The sequence below is a fragment of the Pogoniulus pusillus genome, chromosome 7 (genome assembly GCF_015220805.1).
Source record: "Pogoniulus pusillus isolate bPogPus1 chromosome 7, bPogPus1.pri, whole genome shotgun sequence".
Lineage (NCBI taxonomy): Eukaryota > Metazoa > Chordata > Aves > Piciformes > Lybiidae > Pogoniulus > Pogoniulus pusillus.
The window spans coordinates 13,164,146-13,182,717 of NC_087270.1; the positions used below are offsets into that span (position 1 = coordinate 13,164,146).

At 43.6% G+C, this 18,572-nt stretch overlaps 1 protein-coding gene across 2 annotated transcripts in view; it reads right to left on the reverse strand.

Annotated features, from left to right (window-relative positions):
- Positions 1-9,610: 9,610 nt before the first annotated feature.
- EIPR1 (EARP complex and GARP complex interacting protein 1) overlaps positions 9,611-18,572 on the reverse strand; it is a 73,739-nt gene continuing 64,777 nt past the window's right edge. For both annotated transcript variants that reach the window (XM_064145934.1, XM_064145933.1), the window contains one exon: positions 9,611-12,188. In XM_064145934.1, coding sequence (XP_064002004.1) covers positions 12,014-12,188 — 175 coding nt within the window. In that variant the 3' untranslated portion in view covers positions 9,611-12,013. The remainder of the gene's footprint in view (positions 12,189-18,572) is intronic.

An 18,572-nucleotide genomic window follows, 5' to 3' on the forward strand; every position in this document is an offset into this window, starting at 1 on the left:
TTTACCAGATCTCCGCACAGAAAAAAAGCAACAGCATCAAAGTACTTATGGCTCCATCCACTCACCAGCTGCTATCAGTAGGCATGTATGGACCCCAGCCTAACTCTCTTCTAGTTGCAAATAAATGTGTCACATGGCCACATTCATAGAATCAACCAGTTTGGAAGAGACCTCCAAGATCATCCAGTCCAACATAGCACACAGCCCTGTCCAATCAACTAGACCATAGCACTAAGTGCCTCATCCAGTCTTTTCTTGAACACCTCCAGGGATGGTGACTCCACCACCTCCCCAGGCCCATTCCAATGCCAATCACTCTCTCTGGGAAGAACTTCCTCCTAAGTTAAAGCCTATACCTCTCCTGGCACAACTTGAGACCATGTCCCCTTGTTCTGCCAGGCTGGTTGCCTGGGAGAAGAGACCAACTCCCACCTGGCTACAGCCTCCCTTCAGGTAGTTGTAGACAGCAATGAGGTCACTCCTGCCTGAGCCTCCTCTTCTCCAGGCTACACAACCCCAGCTCCCTCAGCCTCTTCCCATAGGGCTTGTGTTTTCCTACTTGTGCTGGCCTTTCAATATCCTGAGTAGCATAATCCCTTTTTCTTTTGGAAGCAGCTTTAGAAAGCTAACTTCTGCTCAAAATCTTCACATACACATACTGACACATAGCTGAGAGGACACAAAAGTTTGGGTCTGTTTGTAGGGAACTGGAGCATCTCTCTTATGAGACTACTCCATGCAACACAAAAGGATGATCCATGCTTTCTTGCATGAATGTGATCACATAATCACTGACATTTGCCAGGATTTAGGCTGGTGTTTATAAGAAAAAAGAAAAAGCTAAGTAAAAACCCAAATAAAACATTCATAACTTGGCTAAAACTTCCTCCCTCTAAGAGACATTTCCTTATCCAACTCCATGCACTGCTTTTCCACATAGCTCCAAACACCATTTCTGTTATTTTCCAGACTTTCTTGTCTTCTGAGTTCCCTGAAAATTTTTAGAAACTTGGCAGTGGTTCAGAGAATTTGTCTGCCAAGTCTGTTCCCACCCCAGGATTCAGCTCATCAATTAGTATGTGGTATCTCTGGCTTTTCCAAGGTTTCCCATACTCTAAATTCATTCTCTTTTAAAGCTTTTCCATAGTTCCTCCTGCCAAAATCCTGAATTCAGGGCAGCATCAGAATGAATGGACAATTTACTGATAAGGTACATTAGAGGTCTTCCCTGCTCAGCACAGCTGCTTGGCAGCTGTTGTTATAGCTGCAGGGCAACAGCAACCCACACACTTGCCATGCTTCCCCACACTGGGAGCTTGGCTCCTGGATTTAGTGAGACTCATTCATCTCTTTCACAGTATCACAGTATCATCAGGGTTGGAAGAGACCTCACAGAGCATCAAGTCCAACCCTTTACCACAGAGCTCAAGGCTAGACCATGGCACCAAGTGCCACGTCCAATCCTGCCTTGAACAGCTCCAGGGGCAGCGACTCCACCACCTCCCCGGGCAGCCCATTCCAGTGTCCAATGACTCTCTCAGGGAAGAACTTTCTCCTCACCTCCAGCCTAAATCTCCCCTGGCACAGCCTGAGGCTGTGTCCTCTCGTTCTGGTGCTGGCCACCTGAGAGAAGAGAGCAACCTCCTCCTGGCCACAACCACCCCTCAGGTAGTTGTAGACAGCAATAAGGTCACCCCTGAGCCTCCTCTTCTTCAGGCCAAACAATCCCAGCTCCCTCAGCCTCTCCTCATAGGGCTGTGCTCAAGGCCTCTCCCCAGCCTCGTTGCCCTTCTCTGGACACGCTCAAGCATCTCAATGTCCCTCCTAAACTGGGGGGCCCAGAACTGAACACAGTACTCAAGGTGTGGTCTAACCAGTGCAGAGTACAGGGGCAGAATGACCTCCCTGCTCCTGCTGACCACACCATTCCTGATGCAGGCCAGGATGCCACTGGCTCTCTTGGCCACCTGGGCACACTGCTGGCTCATGTTCAGGTGGGTATCAATCAGCACCCCCAGATCCCTCTCTGTTTGGCTGCTCTCCAGCCACTCTGACCCCAGCCTGTATCTCTGCATGGGGTTGTTGTGGCCAAAGTGCAGCACCCTGCACTTGGAGCTATTGAATGCCATCCCATTGGACTCTGCCCATCTGTACAGGCAGTCAAGGTCCCGCTGCAGAGCCCTTCTGCCCTCCAACCCAGTCACATCTGCCCCCAGCTTAGTGTAATCTGCAAACTTGCTGATGACTGACTCCATGCCCTCATCCAGATCATCTATGAAGATGTTAAAGAGGATGGGGCCCAGCACTGATCCCTGAGGGACACCACTAGTGACTGGCCGCCAGCTGGATGAGGTGCCATTCACCACCACTCTCTGGGTCCGGCCCTCCAGCCAGTTCCTAACCCAGCACAGAGTGTTACCATCCAAGCCACGGGCTGACAGCTTAGCCAGCAGTTTGCTGTGGGGGACAGTGTCAAAGGCCTTGCTGAAGTCCAGATAGACCACATCCACAGGCCTCCCCACATCCACCAAGCGGGTCACCTGATCATAGAAGGAGATCAGGTTAGAAAGGCAGGATCTGCCCTTCTTAAACCCATGCTGGCTGGACCTGAGCCCTTTGCCATCCCTCAGGTGCGCAGTTATTGGCCCCAAGAGAACCTGCTCCATCAGTTTCCCTAGCACTGAGGTCAGGCTGACAGGTCTGTAGTTCCCAGGTTCCTCCATCCGACCCTTCTTGTGGATGGGGACCACGTTGGCCATTTTCCAGTCTCCTGGGACCTCTCCGGTGAGCCAGGACTGCTGGAAAATGATGGAGAGTGGCTTGGCCAGCTCAGCTGCCAGCTCTCTCAGCACCCTGGGATGGATCCCATCTGGTCCCACGAACTTGTGGGTGTCCAGATGACTTGGCAGGTCCTGAACTAACTCTTCATGAATTTCCAGGGGAACACACCGCTCCCTGACCCCATCCCCCAGTTCAAGAGGCCACTTGCCTCCTCCTCCCTCCTTACTGTTGAAAACTGAGGTGAAGAAGGCATTCTGGACCTCAGCCTTTTCTACATCATCAGTTATAGTGTTCCCCTCCTGGTCCAGTAAGGAGTGGAGGCTCTTCTTGCCCTTCCTTTTAGCGTTGATAAATTTATAAAAGTGCTTTTTATTATCTTTCACGGAAGTGGCAGCCTAAGTTCTAGCTGGGCCTTAGCCTCTCTAGTTTTCCTCCTGCATAATCTGGCTACATCCTTAAACAGGTCAGGAGAAGCCTTCCCCTCCTTCCAGAGGTGATACACCCTCTTTTTTTCCCCCCAATTCCTTCAGGAGCTGTTTACTCACCCAGGCTGGTCGCCTTCCCCGCCGGCTCATCTTTTGGAACATGGGAACTGCCAGCTCCTGTGCCTTTAAGAGCTCCTGTTTAAAGTAGGTCCAACCATCCTGGACTCCTTTGTTCTCAAGGACTGCTGCCCAGGGGACTTTGGAAATAAGTTTCTTAAGCAAATTTAAGTTTGCCCTCTGAAAGTCCAAGGTGTGGGTTCTGTTATAGTTCCTCCCTATCTCCCTGCATATTGAAAACTCCACTATCTCATGATCACTACACCCCAGGCAGCCTCCCACTGTCACATCTCCTACCAGCCCTTCTCTGTTGGAGAACAGCAGGTCAAGCTGAGCTTGACCCCTAGTAGGCTCGCTTAACAGCTGGGTCATGAAGCTGTTCTCCATGCACTCTAGAAATGTCCTGGACTACCTCCTCTCTGCTGAATTGAGTTCCCAGCAGATATCTGGCAGGGTAAAGTCACCCACAAGAACAAGATCTGATGATCTTGAGACAGCCTCCAATTGTTTGTAAAATATCTCATCTGTTTCCTCATCCTGGTTGGGTGGTCTATAACAGACTCCAACCAGGATGTCAGATTTATTAGTCCTCCCTCTGATTTTAACCCACAAGCTTACAATCCCTTCGTCCCTCACCTCAAGCTCAGTGGCAAGGAGTGACTTGCTAATATACAGGGCCACCCCTCCTTCTCTTCTCCCTTGCCTATCTCTCCTGAAGAGGTTGTATCCCCCCAGTATAGCACTCCAATCTTGCCTGTCATCCCACCAAGTTTCTGAAATGGCAACTATATCATAGTCACCCTGGTGGACCAGGGCTTCCAGTTCCTCCTGCTTGTTACCCAAGCTGCATGCATTGGTGTAGATGCACTTCAGCTGGGCTCTCGATTCCTCAATTGTCTCTAGTTTCCTTCCCACTCTCTCCTCCTCAGAGAGAGTAATTGCCTCACCCACCCCCTTCAGACCTAGTTTAAAGCCCACCTAATGAGCCCTGCCAACTCCAGTGCCAGGACTCTCCTGCTCCTCCTAGACAACTGCACCCCATCATGATCAAGCAGGTCTGGATCAGTAAAAGTTCCCCCAAGGTCGAAGAAGCCAAAGTGCCGCCACTGGCACCATCCCTTGAGCCAGTTGTTGATGTCATAGGTTCTGCTGTTCCTTCTGTGAACTCTCCTGCCACAGGGGAAACTGAGCAGAACACCACCTGTGCTCCCACCCCATCTATCCACATCCCCAGGGCCTTGAATTCCTTTTTAATTGCCCTGGTGCCCTTCTTCTCCATCTCATCCCTGTCAGCCTGTATTACCAACAAGGGGTAATAATCAGAGGGCTGGATTAGGTTAGGGAGTCTCCTGCCGATGTCCCTAACCCAGGCACCAGGAAGGGAGCAGACCTCCCTGTGAGACGGGTTGGGATGACAAATTGGTCCCTCCTTCCCCCTCAAAACTGAGTCCCCAACAACTATGACCCTTCTCTTTTTCTTGTTTTTTGTGGAGCTAGTCACCACAGTTGGTGGGGACTGCTCCACCCTAGGCATCAGCCCAAAGCTGTCCTCTGTGCTGGAGCACTAAAACCCCTTTACAAAATTGAGGCTGCTTTAGGACCAAGAGCTGTAGCATCAAAACAGGGTAGATTTTCTCAAGAAGAGCATGCGCCCAGGTGGCCAAGAAAGCCAACAACATCCCAGCTTCGATCAAGAATAGTGTGACAAGCAGGAGCAGGGAGGTGATTGTCCCTCTGTCCTCAGCACTGGCGATGCCACAGCTCGGGTCCCAGGTTCACTTTTGGGCCCCTTACTACAAGGAAGACACTGATACTGTGATACTGTGACATGCTGGAGCAGATGCAGAGAAGGGTATCGAAGCTGGTGATCTGCAGAACAGGTCTTGCAAGGAATGGCTAGAGAATTATGGTTGTTTAGTCTGGAGAAAAGGAGGCTGAGGGGAGACTTTCTGGCTCTCTACAGCACCTTGAAAGGAGGCAGTAGTGAGGTGGGTGTTGGTCTATCCTCTCAAGTAACAGGACAAGAGGAAATGGCCTCAAGTTGCACCAGAGGAGGTTTAAGTTGGATATTAGGAAACATTTCTTTACTGAAAGAGTGGCCAGGCTCCCCAGAAAGGTGGTTACATCCCCATCCCTAGAGATGTTTCAAAGACACAGAGATGTCTTTGAAACACAGGGACAAGCTTTAGCCTTGGACTTGGTAAAGTTAGAGAGTTAGGGTTAGCAGAGTTGGTAGAGTTAGAGCATGGTTGTACTCAATTATCTTCAAGGTCTTTTCCAACAAAAGTGATTCTACAATTATTCTTTTACTGAAAGGTAAGTCAGTGTGGAAGGGAGGATGTGCCTCAGACATTTTATTAATCACATCTAATATCTTGGGTTGTTCCCACAAGGACACTCCCCTGAAGTCATAAACAGGGAGATAAACAGTGTTTGTCATAAACAGATGCTTGCAGATCTAACTAGTGTGACTCAGGAAACAGTCTACTTGGAATGTTCTCCCTGCCTGTGAGGGATCCTGCACCCTTGGGTTGATGACCTGCTGAAAAGGACTACAGCTCCTCGGACAGGCAGCTGCAACTTGATCTCTGAGAATAATAATAATCACCTAAAAATCCTAGCAATACTAAACTAATCTCAGACTAATAACTGATGGATGAACAGGAACTTGACAGTAGCTATTCTAGAATAACCAGTTCCAATATCAGAACTGAAATGCTACAATACCAAGTCACAATTTTATGGCACTTGAATCTGTTAACAGGGAGATTAACACAGAATTCTAAGGACCTTTAACATCATAGACAAAAGCAAACTCTTTTTTTAAAGCTTCTCACCCCTGTATCTTTCACTTTACTTCATTTACTGCCAATTTCTCCCATCTTTCCTATGTCTGTTTTCCAAACCTCTTTTTCTCCGATCTTGTCTTTTTCAATTCACTTATCATTCAGTATTTGTCAGCCTTCGTTTTTCTTCTCCTTCGTCTTTTTCCCTAAACTCATGTGTCATTTTCTTACCACTCCACGAGCTTCTCCATGACCAAAGCAGCAGGTGGGCTAAGCAGGACCAATATGCAAATTGCTGTGGAGAGCGTCCATGCCTTAACCCTTTGTGGGAAGGTTGAGCTCCTCTAAAATCTGCTTTGCACTCCTCTCAGTCATTTCACTTGCTATTCCAGATATCACAGGCTCTCTGCAGCCTCACAATAGCATTCATACTACAAGCAACATAACGAAGTTCAAGCACTTCTCATCCCCCAGAAATAGAAAAAAAAACCTTAACATCCTCTGGAAAGCCAAATGGCAGCTCTACAGCACTATCAACTTGTATTCAAGCACCAGTCTTAACGATCATTACCTACTTTCCATCACTTCAGTTAAGCCAAAAAGGTTGTGCAGAGAGGTGGTGGAAACCTCACCCCTGAAGGTGTTTAAGGCCAGGCTCCAGACAGCCAGATCTAGTGTGAGATGTCCCTGCCCATGACAGGGGAGGCAGAACTAGATGATCTTTGTGGTCCCTTCAAACCTGACTGATTTTGTGATTCTCTTGATGTCTTACCACATCAGACTGGAGCAGACGATACCGTTGAAGGCTATAGGATGTAGATTTTCAGTCTCAAACTACTGCAAGAGGTACCAACCCGTAAGATCTTGGAATTCCAAGTGAAGCAGCCAACACAGAACTAATGTTTTTGTTGTCATTTGGAAGCTACAATGGTCAGACAGATTCATTCATGCAAAGCACTGTTTTCAACTGGTTTCAGAACTGACCATAACCCAGACCACATGGCTTCTTATTTCCACTCACCTCTGTGAAAGGCATGAGGCAAGAATTGGTCTAAATCACACATCAAGTCTCCCCATGCTATCCAATACATGTTCTTCATTAATTCTGATGTTGAGAAGCAGTTCATTAACTTCTGAGGCTTCAGTACAGGCCAGGCTAACTTTAGTGTTGACACCACAGACAAAGTGGTGCCAGGACTACTTTGACAGATTTTTGTCTTTTAGTGGTGGTGACTTGTTGTTTGCTTTGTTAGTTGGTTTGGTTTTAAACTGAAGTTAGCATAATTTTTAGTTGAAGACAATCAGATTGTTATTTCAAGCTTCTCATTGAATGGCCAAGACTTGTATTGACATTGGTCAGTTTCATTTAGATAATGCTCAAAACAAGTCTGAAAATATATATCAATTTCCTTCTTCTTCATAATACACTTTCTGTGGAATAAAAATAAATCTCAAGATTTTTTGTAATTCCATACCAGGCACATACATTAAGAGGATGACAAACAAAACATCTCCAGCACCAAATCTGGAATAAGACAAGTTTGCAGATGGCAACACTGTCAACTTCACATTTTCAAGGAACACCACAATTTGCTTTTTCAAAATCAAGAGCTATTAAAGCTTCTTACCTGGATGCAAGCTGAAAAGAAAGAAATGTCATTTAAGAGGTTGGTTGCCTGAAAACACAACAATGATGTCCTTACCAGTTCTGATACCTGACTGCATAAGCAGTATTCTCTGAGACAATGAAACAACCCAGTGCTGAGAAATCAGTTAGAATTCATGATTTGAATTTCTAAAGAAGTGATGGACTCATTGCTTTACAGAAATCTGCTGGCTTCCACAGTCTTACTGCCAAGGAATGTTTGCAACAAGATAGTTTTCAGAAATAATACTAGAATTCAATAAGAGGTTCATCTGATATGTGTTTTCTGAAATCCCCCAAAACACAACTTGCAACTAAAGTAACAACAGCTGCTAGAGAGAAACAGGCAGAAGCAATGCTCTGTCTCAGCACTAGAAATAAAAATAACAACTTATTCTCCAAAGCTTTAATCCCCATTTTCTATCTTCACTGGCAAATAGCACATGTCCAGGGAGGCAAGTAAAGAATGGACTGCCACACAGGGACTCTCTGCCAGTACTCTTTGTAGTGTGCAGCAATTCATGGTTCAAAAGGATTTTCTAAGCCAGAGATGCTGCCTTTATATTTAGCTGCCTTTCATGGACTCATCGGTCGAGTACTGGTTCAGTTACTTTCAAGTTATGTAAACTTAAACATTAATGAGATGTTGTTTCTTTTGGGGTGGGGGGAGGGGTGTGTTAAGGAGGAGTGCCATAGCTCACCTTCATGCCTGTGGAAACCACCTCATTTCATATGCTTTGAGCTACCACATGCAGATTCCATTTAATAACCTCTACTTCTGGTTATCAGGACAGACAGTGAACAATGACTCCCTATTCATCCTCTCCCTCTGCCACTTGTGATTTTATGGACTTTTATCATTCCCTCTCAACCATCTGCCTTTGAGTCTATTTAGTTATCCTCATACAGGTGTTGCATGCTATTCATCATTTCTGTCACTCGTCTCTAAAATCATTCCTAGTTTTACTGCACTGGGTTTGAGATGGAAGAAACCAGAGCTGCATCCATTTTTGAAAGTGAATACACCAGCTATTTATAAATACATTGTTTAATGGATTAACAATATTTTATTTTCTTTTCTTTTTGAATTGTAGTAATTTCCAATACTTAAAAATGTTCACCTCTATTAAACTGATGCTTTTAAAGATCCAGGAATTTAAGACACTACTTTGAAGTAATAGTCATATATTGGTCCCCAGTAGTTAATGTAAAATCACTCTTTTCCCTCGTTATCCATGACTTCAAACTCCCCACACTGAATTTCATCTACAGTTTTATCACCCAGCCACTCTGAACTAAGGCCCTTCCATAACTCGTCAGTCATCTTTACTAGTCTGAATAGTACTTGCAGGACTTTGACATGTTTCCATGCATCCCTTTACCCAAAAAGTGAAGCCCAGGCACAGATTCTTGTAGACTTCATTGGTAATATTTTTGCCATGAAATGTGAATTCTGCTTCCTATTTCTTACCTTTGATCGATTATTTAGTAATTTTTGAACCTTTTCTCTTACCCTACTGCAGTTTGCTTTCTCTAACAGCTTGGGATGAAATCTTGTCAAAAGCTTTCCCTTTCTGAAGGTCGTTTCCATATTGCTGCTGTAACTAAGATCCTGCTTCACAGAGAGCTGAAAATGATTAAGAGCTGACCCTTCCTGACCTTTTGATTCTACTCTAATATGTTCCATTCAAATTTGATCTGCTACTCCCTTCCTTCCCACTGTTCATGCCCTCTGTTCTTCCTTATGGAATGATACATACATTTCTGAAAGCTAAAACAAAATCAAATATGTCTTGTTTAGAGCTTTCCAGCCTGCATAAACATATAACATTAAAGAAAATACAGCAACTTAAAAATTAGTCTGAAATTTGTCCCAAATTTATTACACGCTGAAAGTCGAATCAAATCCCACATACCTTTACATAACTTCCTGTTACCTTCACACTGTGAGCCATGTGCATTAGGAGGCAGCAACCTTTCATTAGACTTTAAAAAACTGCAAAACGTTCTTCAAAAGAGCAATAAAAATAAACTGCAGGGTTTGGTGTCGGTTTCATTTTTTGGAAGGTGAGAATGTAGGGGATGTCTGAACACTGGAAGCTACACATACAAGTGCTGCACCCAAGGTTGTAGTGAGGCAGATATTGATCTCCTCTTCCCAGTAACAAGTGACAGGACGAGAGGATATGGCCTCAACTTGCACCAGGGGAGGTTTACGCTGGATAGGACAAGAAACTTCATGTTTGAAAGGATCCTCAAAGACTAGAAGGGGAAGGTGGCTGAACGTGTTGCAAAGAGGCAGAGATATGGTGCTGGGGCCAATGGTTTAGCACTAGCATTAGCAGAGTTAGAGAATGGTTGGACTTAATGATCTTAAGGGTCTTTTTCCAACCAAAATGATGATATGACTAACACTGAAGTCCAATAAAGGCTTTTGATATTCAGACAACCAAAGCACCACTGATTTGTGAAATGTTTTTCTGGTTGTCTTTTTTGCAGTTTACACGTGAGTAGCTCATGCCTAATTACATACTCAGATCATCTAAAAACAGCACAAGTTTAAAATCTTAGGGCAGAAAATCAGCCCAAGTGAATCTGCAATGAAGCATTCACTCTGAAGCAGGCAGGCACCATCATCACACAAATACAAACAATAGGGTAGATGATTTAATTAGATTACTTCACTCCTATGAATTCTCTCAAGTAAGCTCCTTAAGAAAGCCAGAAACAGAATCCAGCTTTCATCTTTCCTGGATGTTTTGGGCTATAGCAGTCAGCCACACTCTCACAGAAGCAGCTGTGTGTACACAACAAATCACTTTTGGACATGTTTCGATCCGAGAGTCGGTAAGGACAAGCAGAGGTGAGCAGCCGGCTGTCTCTCAATACTAACACCCACAGTTGCCATAGCAACAGGAGGAATCACAGGAAGAGGCTGGTATTGATCTTTCCATTCCATGTTCGTTGCTGTTTCTTCAGAGAGGCCTTACACAATGCCACCACAACCAACACTATCGCCTAAACCCAGACTCTGAAGTTAATGGGAAATAAGAATGTTGAAAAGGCAACAGGAAATAATGACTGCTGAGGTTAGTCTGAGTGCACAAAGAACAAGCAGGAGAGTTCTCATCAAGCTGTGCAAAGGGAAGGAGGGGTGTCAGTACCCAGGCATGTTCCACCATGCCTTCCATCTAACAGTTCAAGTTTTCTGGGCACTCTCCTATAGGGCAGCATCTGCCTGGGCTCAGTGTTTGTTAACAAGACAGCTACCAGCACCAAGGTAAGGTACGGCTACAGCAAAGGGGTGTGGGGATACAGCAAAAGACTCTGCGTGCTTAGCTGAAACCCTGCTCCATCATTGCAGCATGCTGCAGAATGGCACAGAGCCAAAAGGATAAGAGAGCCTATTTCCAAAAATTAAAGAGATTTTTCAGGTTAACAATGGCATAGCTCTGGAGTCCCTCAAAATATACTACAGCACAGCTAAGTTCTATGAACATGGGATAATACACTGCATGAGTACATATGCCATTACAGTAAAACCTAATATTGTTTTCCGTAACAACGCAGAGCTCAAAACTGTATTTAGTTTCCAAATTAGAGGATAAGACTTTGTTGAAATGACTGTAAGGCTTAAACGGAAAACAACACTTTAAAGGTTTCACCTTCACAATCAACATTTGGTCTTAAGATATGCAAAATGGAAGGAAAAGGGTTTAAAATATTAGACTGAATGAAGAAAGCCGATTAAGACCATGTGTTTATGAGCACTAAAGAATGGCCAGAGTGTTAGCAGGATGCAGCCCTAGCTGAGAGCTGAAGGCTGCTTCTATCAAAAGATAAAATATTATTTGTGTAAACAAGCAGACAGCTTCTGCTACATGCACCCTACATTGTCCCAGTTTTTGATTAGCATAATATGTCTGTAATGCACTATTTTCACATAAAGCTGCAATAATAAAAGGAAGAGTATGGCAAGTACTCAATAGACCCAGAAAGTTTTTGTATTATAAAGTGATTAGTCCTTTAAAAAAAAATCATCCAATTAGCACAGCCTTCAGAAAATGCATCACGGTTTTCCAAGGCAAACATGAAAGACAAATTGTCTGTATTTGTACAGATATTAATAACAAAAGGGTAACATGTATAATGGGGAAAAAAATAGATCCTTAAAAAAAAATCCAAAACAAAGAAACCAAACCCTGAAAAAATACCTACCAAATGCATACACCAAGATAGCAACTTCACCACAACTTAAATTACAGCAGTATGTGATATTTAAGAGCTCTGGGAACCCTGTTAATAACAAGCCTTCCATCATAACTTAAAGAGGCAAAAAGCCATGGGTCTGCCGAGGACCACTCAACTGCATAAACACTGTCTTCATGTTCTTCATAGGTTGCTATTACACTGTCCTGAAGGGGCTCTTTAATCCTAAAATTGAAAACAGACACACAAAAAAAAAAGAAAAAAAGGGATCTGTGAACACACTTGATTTAAAAGGCAGTATTTAAGTGTCACTACAGTCTAGATATGCAAATTCTCATTTAGACTATTCAATGTAATAGTAGGCTCATACGAAATAATCGATACCAGGTGTCTGCAGGTACCTACATATCAGATCACACAGTAGAGTCAAGTCAGTATTAAAAACCCCATATGCAAGGACAAAGTATTTCTTATTCTCAATTTCAGTGCATTTCAGAGTCTCTCTGAACCAACACTAAGCATCTCTCTCTCAAGCAAACCACAGGGTATGATCTAAATGTACTTAAATACATTTTTAGCAACATCTGTTCTCTCACCATGCTCTATTCCTTCCTTGGCTCTGTTATTAGTTTAATTCTTAAAATAATATATAATTTTCTCAGAGAAGTAGAGATAGCCAAGAAGGTACAGTCCTTAAGAATCACAGCCTCTCCTGTGCTTCCATCCCAGACCCATTCTCTGCAGGGTAATGGTAAGGAGATAGAAGAACTACTCTGGTTTTTTTTAATCTCCTATTCCTAGTTACAATACTGGACTCTCATCTAGTCTTGCACACTTCACCTGCCACTGCAACATCCAAGCTCCTGGTCACCTACATCATCACAGACAAACATATTCTCTTTTGCATTGCAAATATTTAAAAACAGATTCAGGCAATTCTCTGAAATTCAAACCACACAAGAATCATTGATTTTGCTCTGCCCTGCTGCCCTCCACTCACAGAGCCAGTCTTTCCTCTCCACAGCAACACCACTGCACATTATTCTGTAGCTAGAGGGTAGGTGAATTTTCAGAGAGTGACCTTAGAGCTCCTTCACCCACAGAGAATCACCTCTGTCCAACAGGAATCAGTCAGCCTTTCAGAAACATCCCCCTGCCTCCCAGACACAGCCTTGCACTGCAGTTGCAATACTCCCAACACAAAGCAAAGCCAAAAATGAAGCGTTTGATTTGGCTGTATTTGCCCTGAACTGATGCACTCTGGAAGCGCATAAAATGGCTGGGCTGGAAAGGACCTCTGGAGACCATCTAGCCCAATCCCACTGCTAAAGCAGGGTCACCCAGAGCAGGCTGTACAAGGTTCTGTCTTGATGGGTTTTGAAATTCTCCTGAGAAGGAGACTTCACAACCTCTCTGGGCAATCTGGTCCAGTGTTCAGGCGCCCTCAGAAGAAAGCATTTTTTCCTCATGTTTGAGCAGAATCTCCTACATTCTAGTTTGTGCCCATTGCCCCTTGTTTTATCACTAGGTACCACTGGATTGAGTTGGAAGGGACTATAAAGATCATGCCCCTGTAATGGGCTGGGACACCTCCCACTACACCAGGTTGCTCAAATCCTCATCCAGCCTGGGAGGGGGCATCCACACCTTCTCATGGGCAACCTGTACAGCGTCTCACTGCCCTCATAGTAAAGAATGGATTTCTAGTGTCTAATCTAACAACACAAACAAAATTCAATTAGAAAAAGAAACCAAAAGCAGTCTGACACTACAGAATAGCTTCAGGTGTTTAGTTTCAAGGACTTGTATAATTTACTTACACTACCTTTAAGGTCAACTAACAGGAAAAAAAAAAAAAAGGTCACAGCACAACCAAAACACAGCCTCTGGTTAATGGCAAAGAGCAGGCTTGTTTTGCACTTCTCCTGAATATGTACTTTGAAACAAACCACCTAACAGCAGAGAGCTAATAAACACACACACACATACACACACAGACACTTCATCTCCTCCAATGTGTTTTTCTAACTTCCTGTTAACTGACATGCCTGGTTAAGTGGAAGTTGGTCATGTCCCCAGACAGCAATGTGCTTCACGCAGTGCTCACCCACTTACCCACAACTCCATTATTCTGAAGGTTTCAGATGTCTCTCTGGAGAAACAGGGCAGTAATGCACAGTGCACATGGCTGTCAGGGGACACGACCGACTTTCAGTTAACCAGGAGTCTCAGTTAACCAAAGGCTGGATAAACAAGGACAAATACACTTCTAGATTATACCATTTTCTGTATGCTCTGAGTTGTTTCACTGTTCCATTTAAATAACACAGCTCATCTAATTTAATTTACAGAAGTCATAGGGGACTGAGCATTCTTGAAAGAAGCCTGCAGATGAACTTCTGTTTGGCATTTCCATTTGGAACTACAATTTTTTAACTGTCTTTTATTATTGTCTATTATTGTCTAGACACTAAATTTCTTCTTGTGTACAAAAGCAATGGAGTGCCAGAAGAAGAAAGCACATTCTTCAACATAAAAAGGACATGGACTTCATAGAGAGGGTGCAGAGGAGGGCCACAAAAATGATCAGAGGACTGGTACACCTCTCCTACGAAGACAGGCTAAGAGACTTGGGGTTGTTCAGCCTGGAAAAGAGAAGGCTGCAGAGAGACTTTATAGCTGCCTTCCAGTACCTGAAGGGCAGCTACAGGAAAGCTGGGGCGCAGACTGTTTACAAAGGCATGTGACACTAGGACAAGGGGCAATGGTTTTAAACTAGAGAAGGGTAGATTTAGATTGGCTATTAGGAAGAAGTTCTTTACTATGAGGGTGGGGAAAGACTGCACCAATTTGCCCAGGGAGGTGGTGGAGGACTCATCTCTGCAGACATTTAAGATCAGGTTTCATAGGGCTCTGAGCAACCTGATCTAGTTGGGGATGTCCCTGCTGACTGCTCTTCAAGCCACCAGAGTTCAGCTTTTGGTGGGCCTTGGTTTTAAATAGCACAGGTCAATGATATTTTGTACAGGCTACCTGTGCATAAGAATGGCATAGCCTTGAGACAAGTATTGAGAAACAGAAAATCCTTACAGAAGTGATCACTTGGTATAGGGCTAGATACTATAATCAGGATGGAAAACAATAACTTCATCGTGATCAGTGCCTCGGGGACAACACAGAAAATCCAAAAGAAACTGTCCACAAGCATCCTTTACAAGACAATGAATGAAAACAGATTAGCCTTTAAATTACATAATGGGTAATGAGCCCAGAAGGATTCTGCAGGTGGAATAAAGAACAAAATTTACTTCATGTTTGTGAAAGACTATTGTTCCAGAGCACTCCAAATTCCTTTCTTCTCCCCCCACCCCATAGGTTTGAACGGGGAGGAGAAGGCGGCTGGAAATCTGCCTCTCCCTCTGCCGCCCTGCAGGCTTTACGGGGGAACAGCAAAAGGCACCTTTCTCCACACCTGTACTGACCCACGTGGAAGCCTGCACTGAGAATCGGGCCGGTGGTTAGCTAGGGTTCTGCACCCAGTATAAAGTGGCAAATAGAGCAAGGGAGAAGGTGCAAGGTGGTTCCCTGCCTTGACGGAATTCCTGACAGGACAAGTTCCTGCCGTGACAGAACTCCTCTTTTGAACTGTCCCTGCTTTCGGACAGCTCTTACCTTCTCGCACAGGTCTTGGTTTTACACTGTCCCTGCCTTTGGATGGTTCTCCCCAATTCTGAACCATTCTGTGCAAATTTGCAAGCTCAGCAAGTCCTGGGGTGCATTGGAGCAAGCTGCCAGCAGCACCTGGACCCAGCTACTCTTGGACCATACAGCAGTCGACTTCTGGGCTGCTATTCTGAACTGGGGAGACTCTAGCAGTTTGGCTCTCCCCTTACACTGCTGAGGCAATGTTGCTTCCATGAATGCCTGTGTTGTGGCAGACATATCTTGAGACATTTCCAAGTTTGGTGGCTTTGCCACTCTCCTTGGGCTTCTGCTGCATGGATCCAGACTATTGGATATTGCTTGCAGTGTCAGAAGGCAGCTGAGCCACAGAGAAATACAGCAAGAGATCATCACTGGACACCTGTTTCACCTTCGTGAGTAAAACTTGCTGTTTCCTTAATTCTCTGCTCCGCCTGATTGATAGTGAGGTAAAGGCAGCTTGGCCTTTTCCACTTCCTGACTTCCTAAATCTCTAAATTTGTCCATAACGACCTTCAAAGAATTCCCGATTGAGTTAGAATCTGTAAATAAAGCTAAACTAGTTTTGTACATAGTTGGGGGTTGGGGTTTTCAGGAAAATAAAATAATTCTATTTTTATAATTCCTGACTTGGGCATGTTAATTCCCTGACTCCATGACAACTATTCAAAGTAATTTAAGCAGACAGAACAAGGTTGGTTGAGATGGGGTTTTGGGTTTTTTTTTTGGTGACAACAGGAACCTCTTGGAGAGAGCTCATTTAACTCCACACTAAGAGACTGTCAAGAAAACACCTCAGCCTGCATTTTAGCTATACAAATTGAGGATACTTGGAGTTGATCCATTTCCAAGTCTCACATCGAACTATTTACTCTGTCAGTGAAATTTTACACAGCTTTTACATGTTCTTATTTGTGAAAGAATCAACTCAGACTTTCCTAAATCCCCAGATATTAAACATAATATGGTTAATGAAAGAAGTTACAGACTTAGCAGCTGTGACACTGACATTTACTTAAGCCAGATAACAAATACCTTTAAAAAAAACAAAACACATATATATAAACACACAGATAAACAGAGTCTACAGTAAAATATTATTGCAGCCACGGCACACACAGAACATGTATTTATCTTAAGATATTTTATCTATTTAGATATTTTAATTATACTTCTGTTTTTAACAGTTACTACAACTTAATTTCTCCTTAATACACAATAGGTAATCAGATCCTAACACGTCATAGCACTCATGAGTGTATTTTTCCCCCAATACCTTCATTCTTGATGCATCACTGATTAGAAGACTGCTGCTAGGCTTTTATGGGCATTGTTCTTATCTCAGAAGCTTTCCATTTCATAGTTAGCAACTCTTAATGGCAATGCCCAGGTTATTTGTTGCCTTAGGTTAGATGCATAAAACCAGGCAGAAGGGGAAAGCATTTAAAGTGGCCTGGACACTGCAATAGTTAGCAGGTCTTTGGCAGGTTTTGGAAGGGAGGAATGCTCAGGACCTTAAACATTTCCCCAGTTAGGAAGAAGTATCTGTACAGGTACAGGAAGAGTACAGATACTGTACAGTACACTTTTTTCTGTGCTACTTTAATACGCATAATTGAGGTTGCTGCCAAAACCCAGAGATTTCCATTTTAACATAAAAACCAGCAGGTTATGGGTGTAAACATGTAGTTGCTATGCTATAGTGTACCACAGATGTCGGTGCTTGGCCTACTGATCCCTTGATAGAGCAGTCTCACCAGTCTATATTTGACAAGCATACTTAGTCATCACTTGTTGTGCCTGTCAAGCTCAGCAGGCTATTTTCTTCCCAGTCCAAAATCTCCCTGCCCGTTAAAAAGTTTCTTTATTTTCTCATTTTCCTGTCTAGTCTCCCATACCATTTTCTGTCCTTTACTATGTTCTTTCCTTGCAGCAACTGACACAGCACCCAACTCTAACATCATCAGCAAGACACCCTGCATAAACTTTAAGATTTGTGCCACACAGAGCTGAACCTGGACTGCTTTGCCTTTGCAGTCTTATTCACATCGCATGAGTCTACAAGCTTCTCCTCTGGAAGGAGAAGGGCTTTCATTTTACTAGATAACTTTGAGGTTAATTGTGTTACAGACTTGAGAGAGAAGCCTGTTAAGCCCTGGATGATTGTTTTCATGTAGAGAGCTGTTATTTCCAATTACCTCTCATGCTAACAACCACTTAGGTTTGCAGTGCTTGCAATTCTGTTTTGTCACCACGACATTCGGTAAAACATTTTCAGAGTTGCAAAAAATCATTGATTTCTTATCAGTGTCAAAATTAAATCCTCTTTAATCTAAAAACTGCTGCGAAATAGATGTGATTCAATAAAACAGCAGCATGCACTGCAGCAAAATGAATCCAAAAAAGCATGCCACTGGATTCCAGGACAGGACCCATGGATGTCCTTTTCCTTTAACAGCAGGAGAAAACTTAGTGACTGCTAAGGTTGTATTTCTGGTAAGCTTGGACATACTTCCTTTTTAACTCTTAAGGAAAACAGTATTCAATGATGTTCATACTGAAACACTGTTTTTATATACCACAGTTGGCTATTTGTGCTATTTTAAGCCCTGCCCTTTCTTTGTCAACTCAAAAAAAATGCCTTTGAACTGCTTCTATAGGAGACACCACCTTTAAGACCAGGAAATGCAGATTTTTTTATACAGCAGTCTTCTTAGTTTTCCTAATAAGCAAAATAAATTAAGGAAATCCTATCTGATGAGGATGAGAAAATGGCCTCAAGTTGCACCAGGGGAGGTTTACATTGGATATTAGGAAAAATTTCTTCCCTGAAAGAGTGGTCAGACATTGGAACTGGTTGCCCAGGGAGGTGGTGGAGTCACCATTCCTAGAGATATTTAAAAAAAT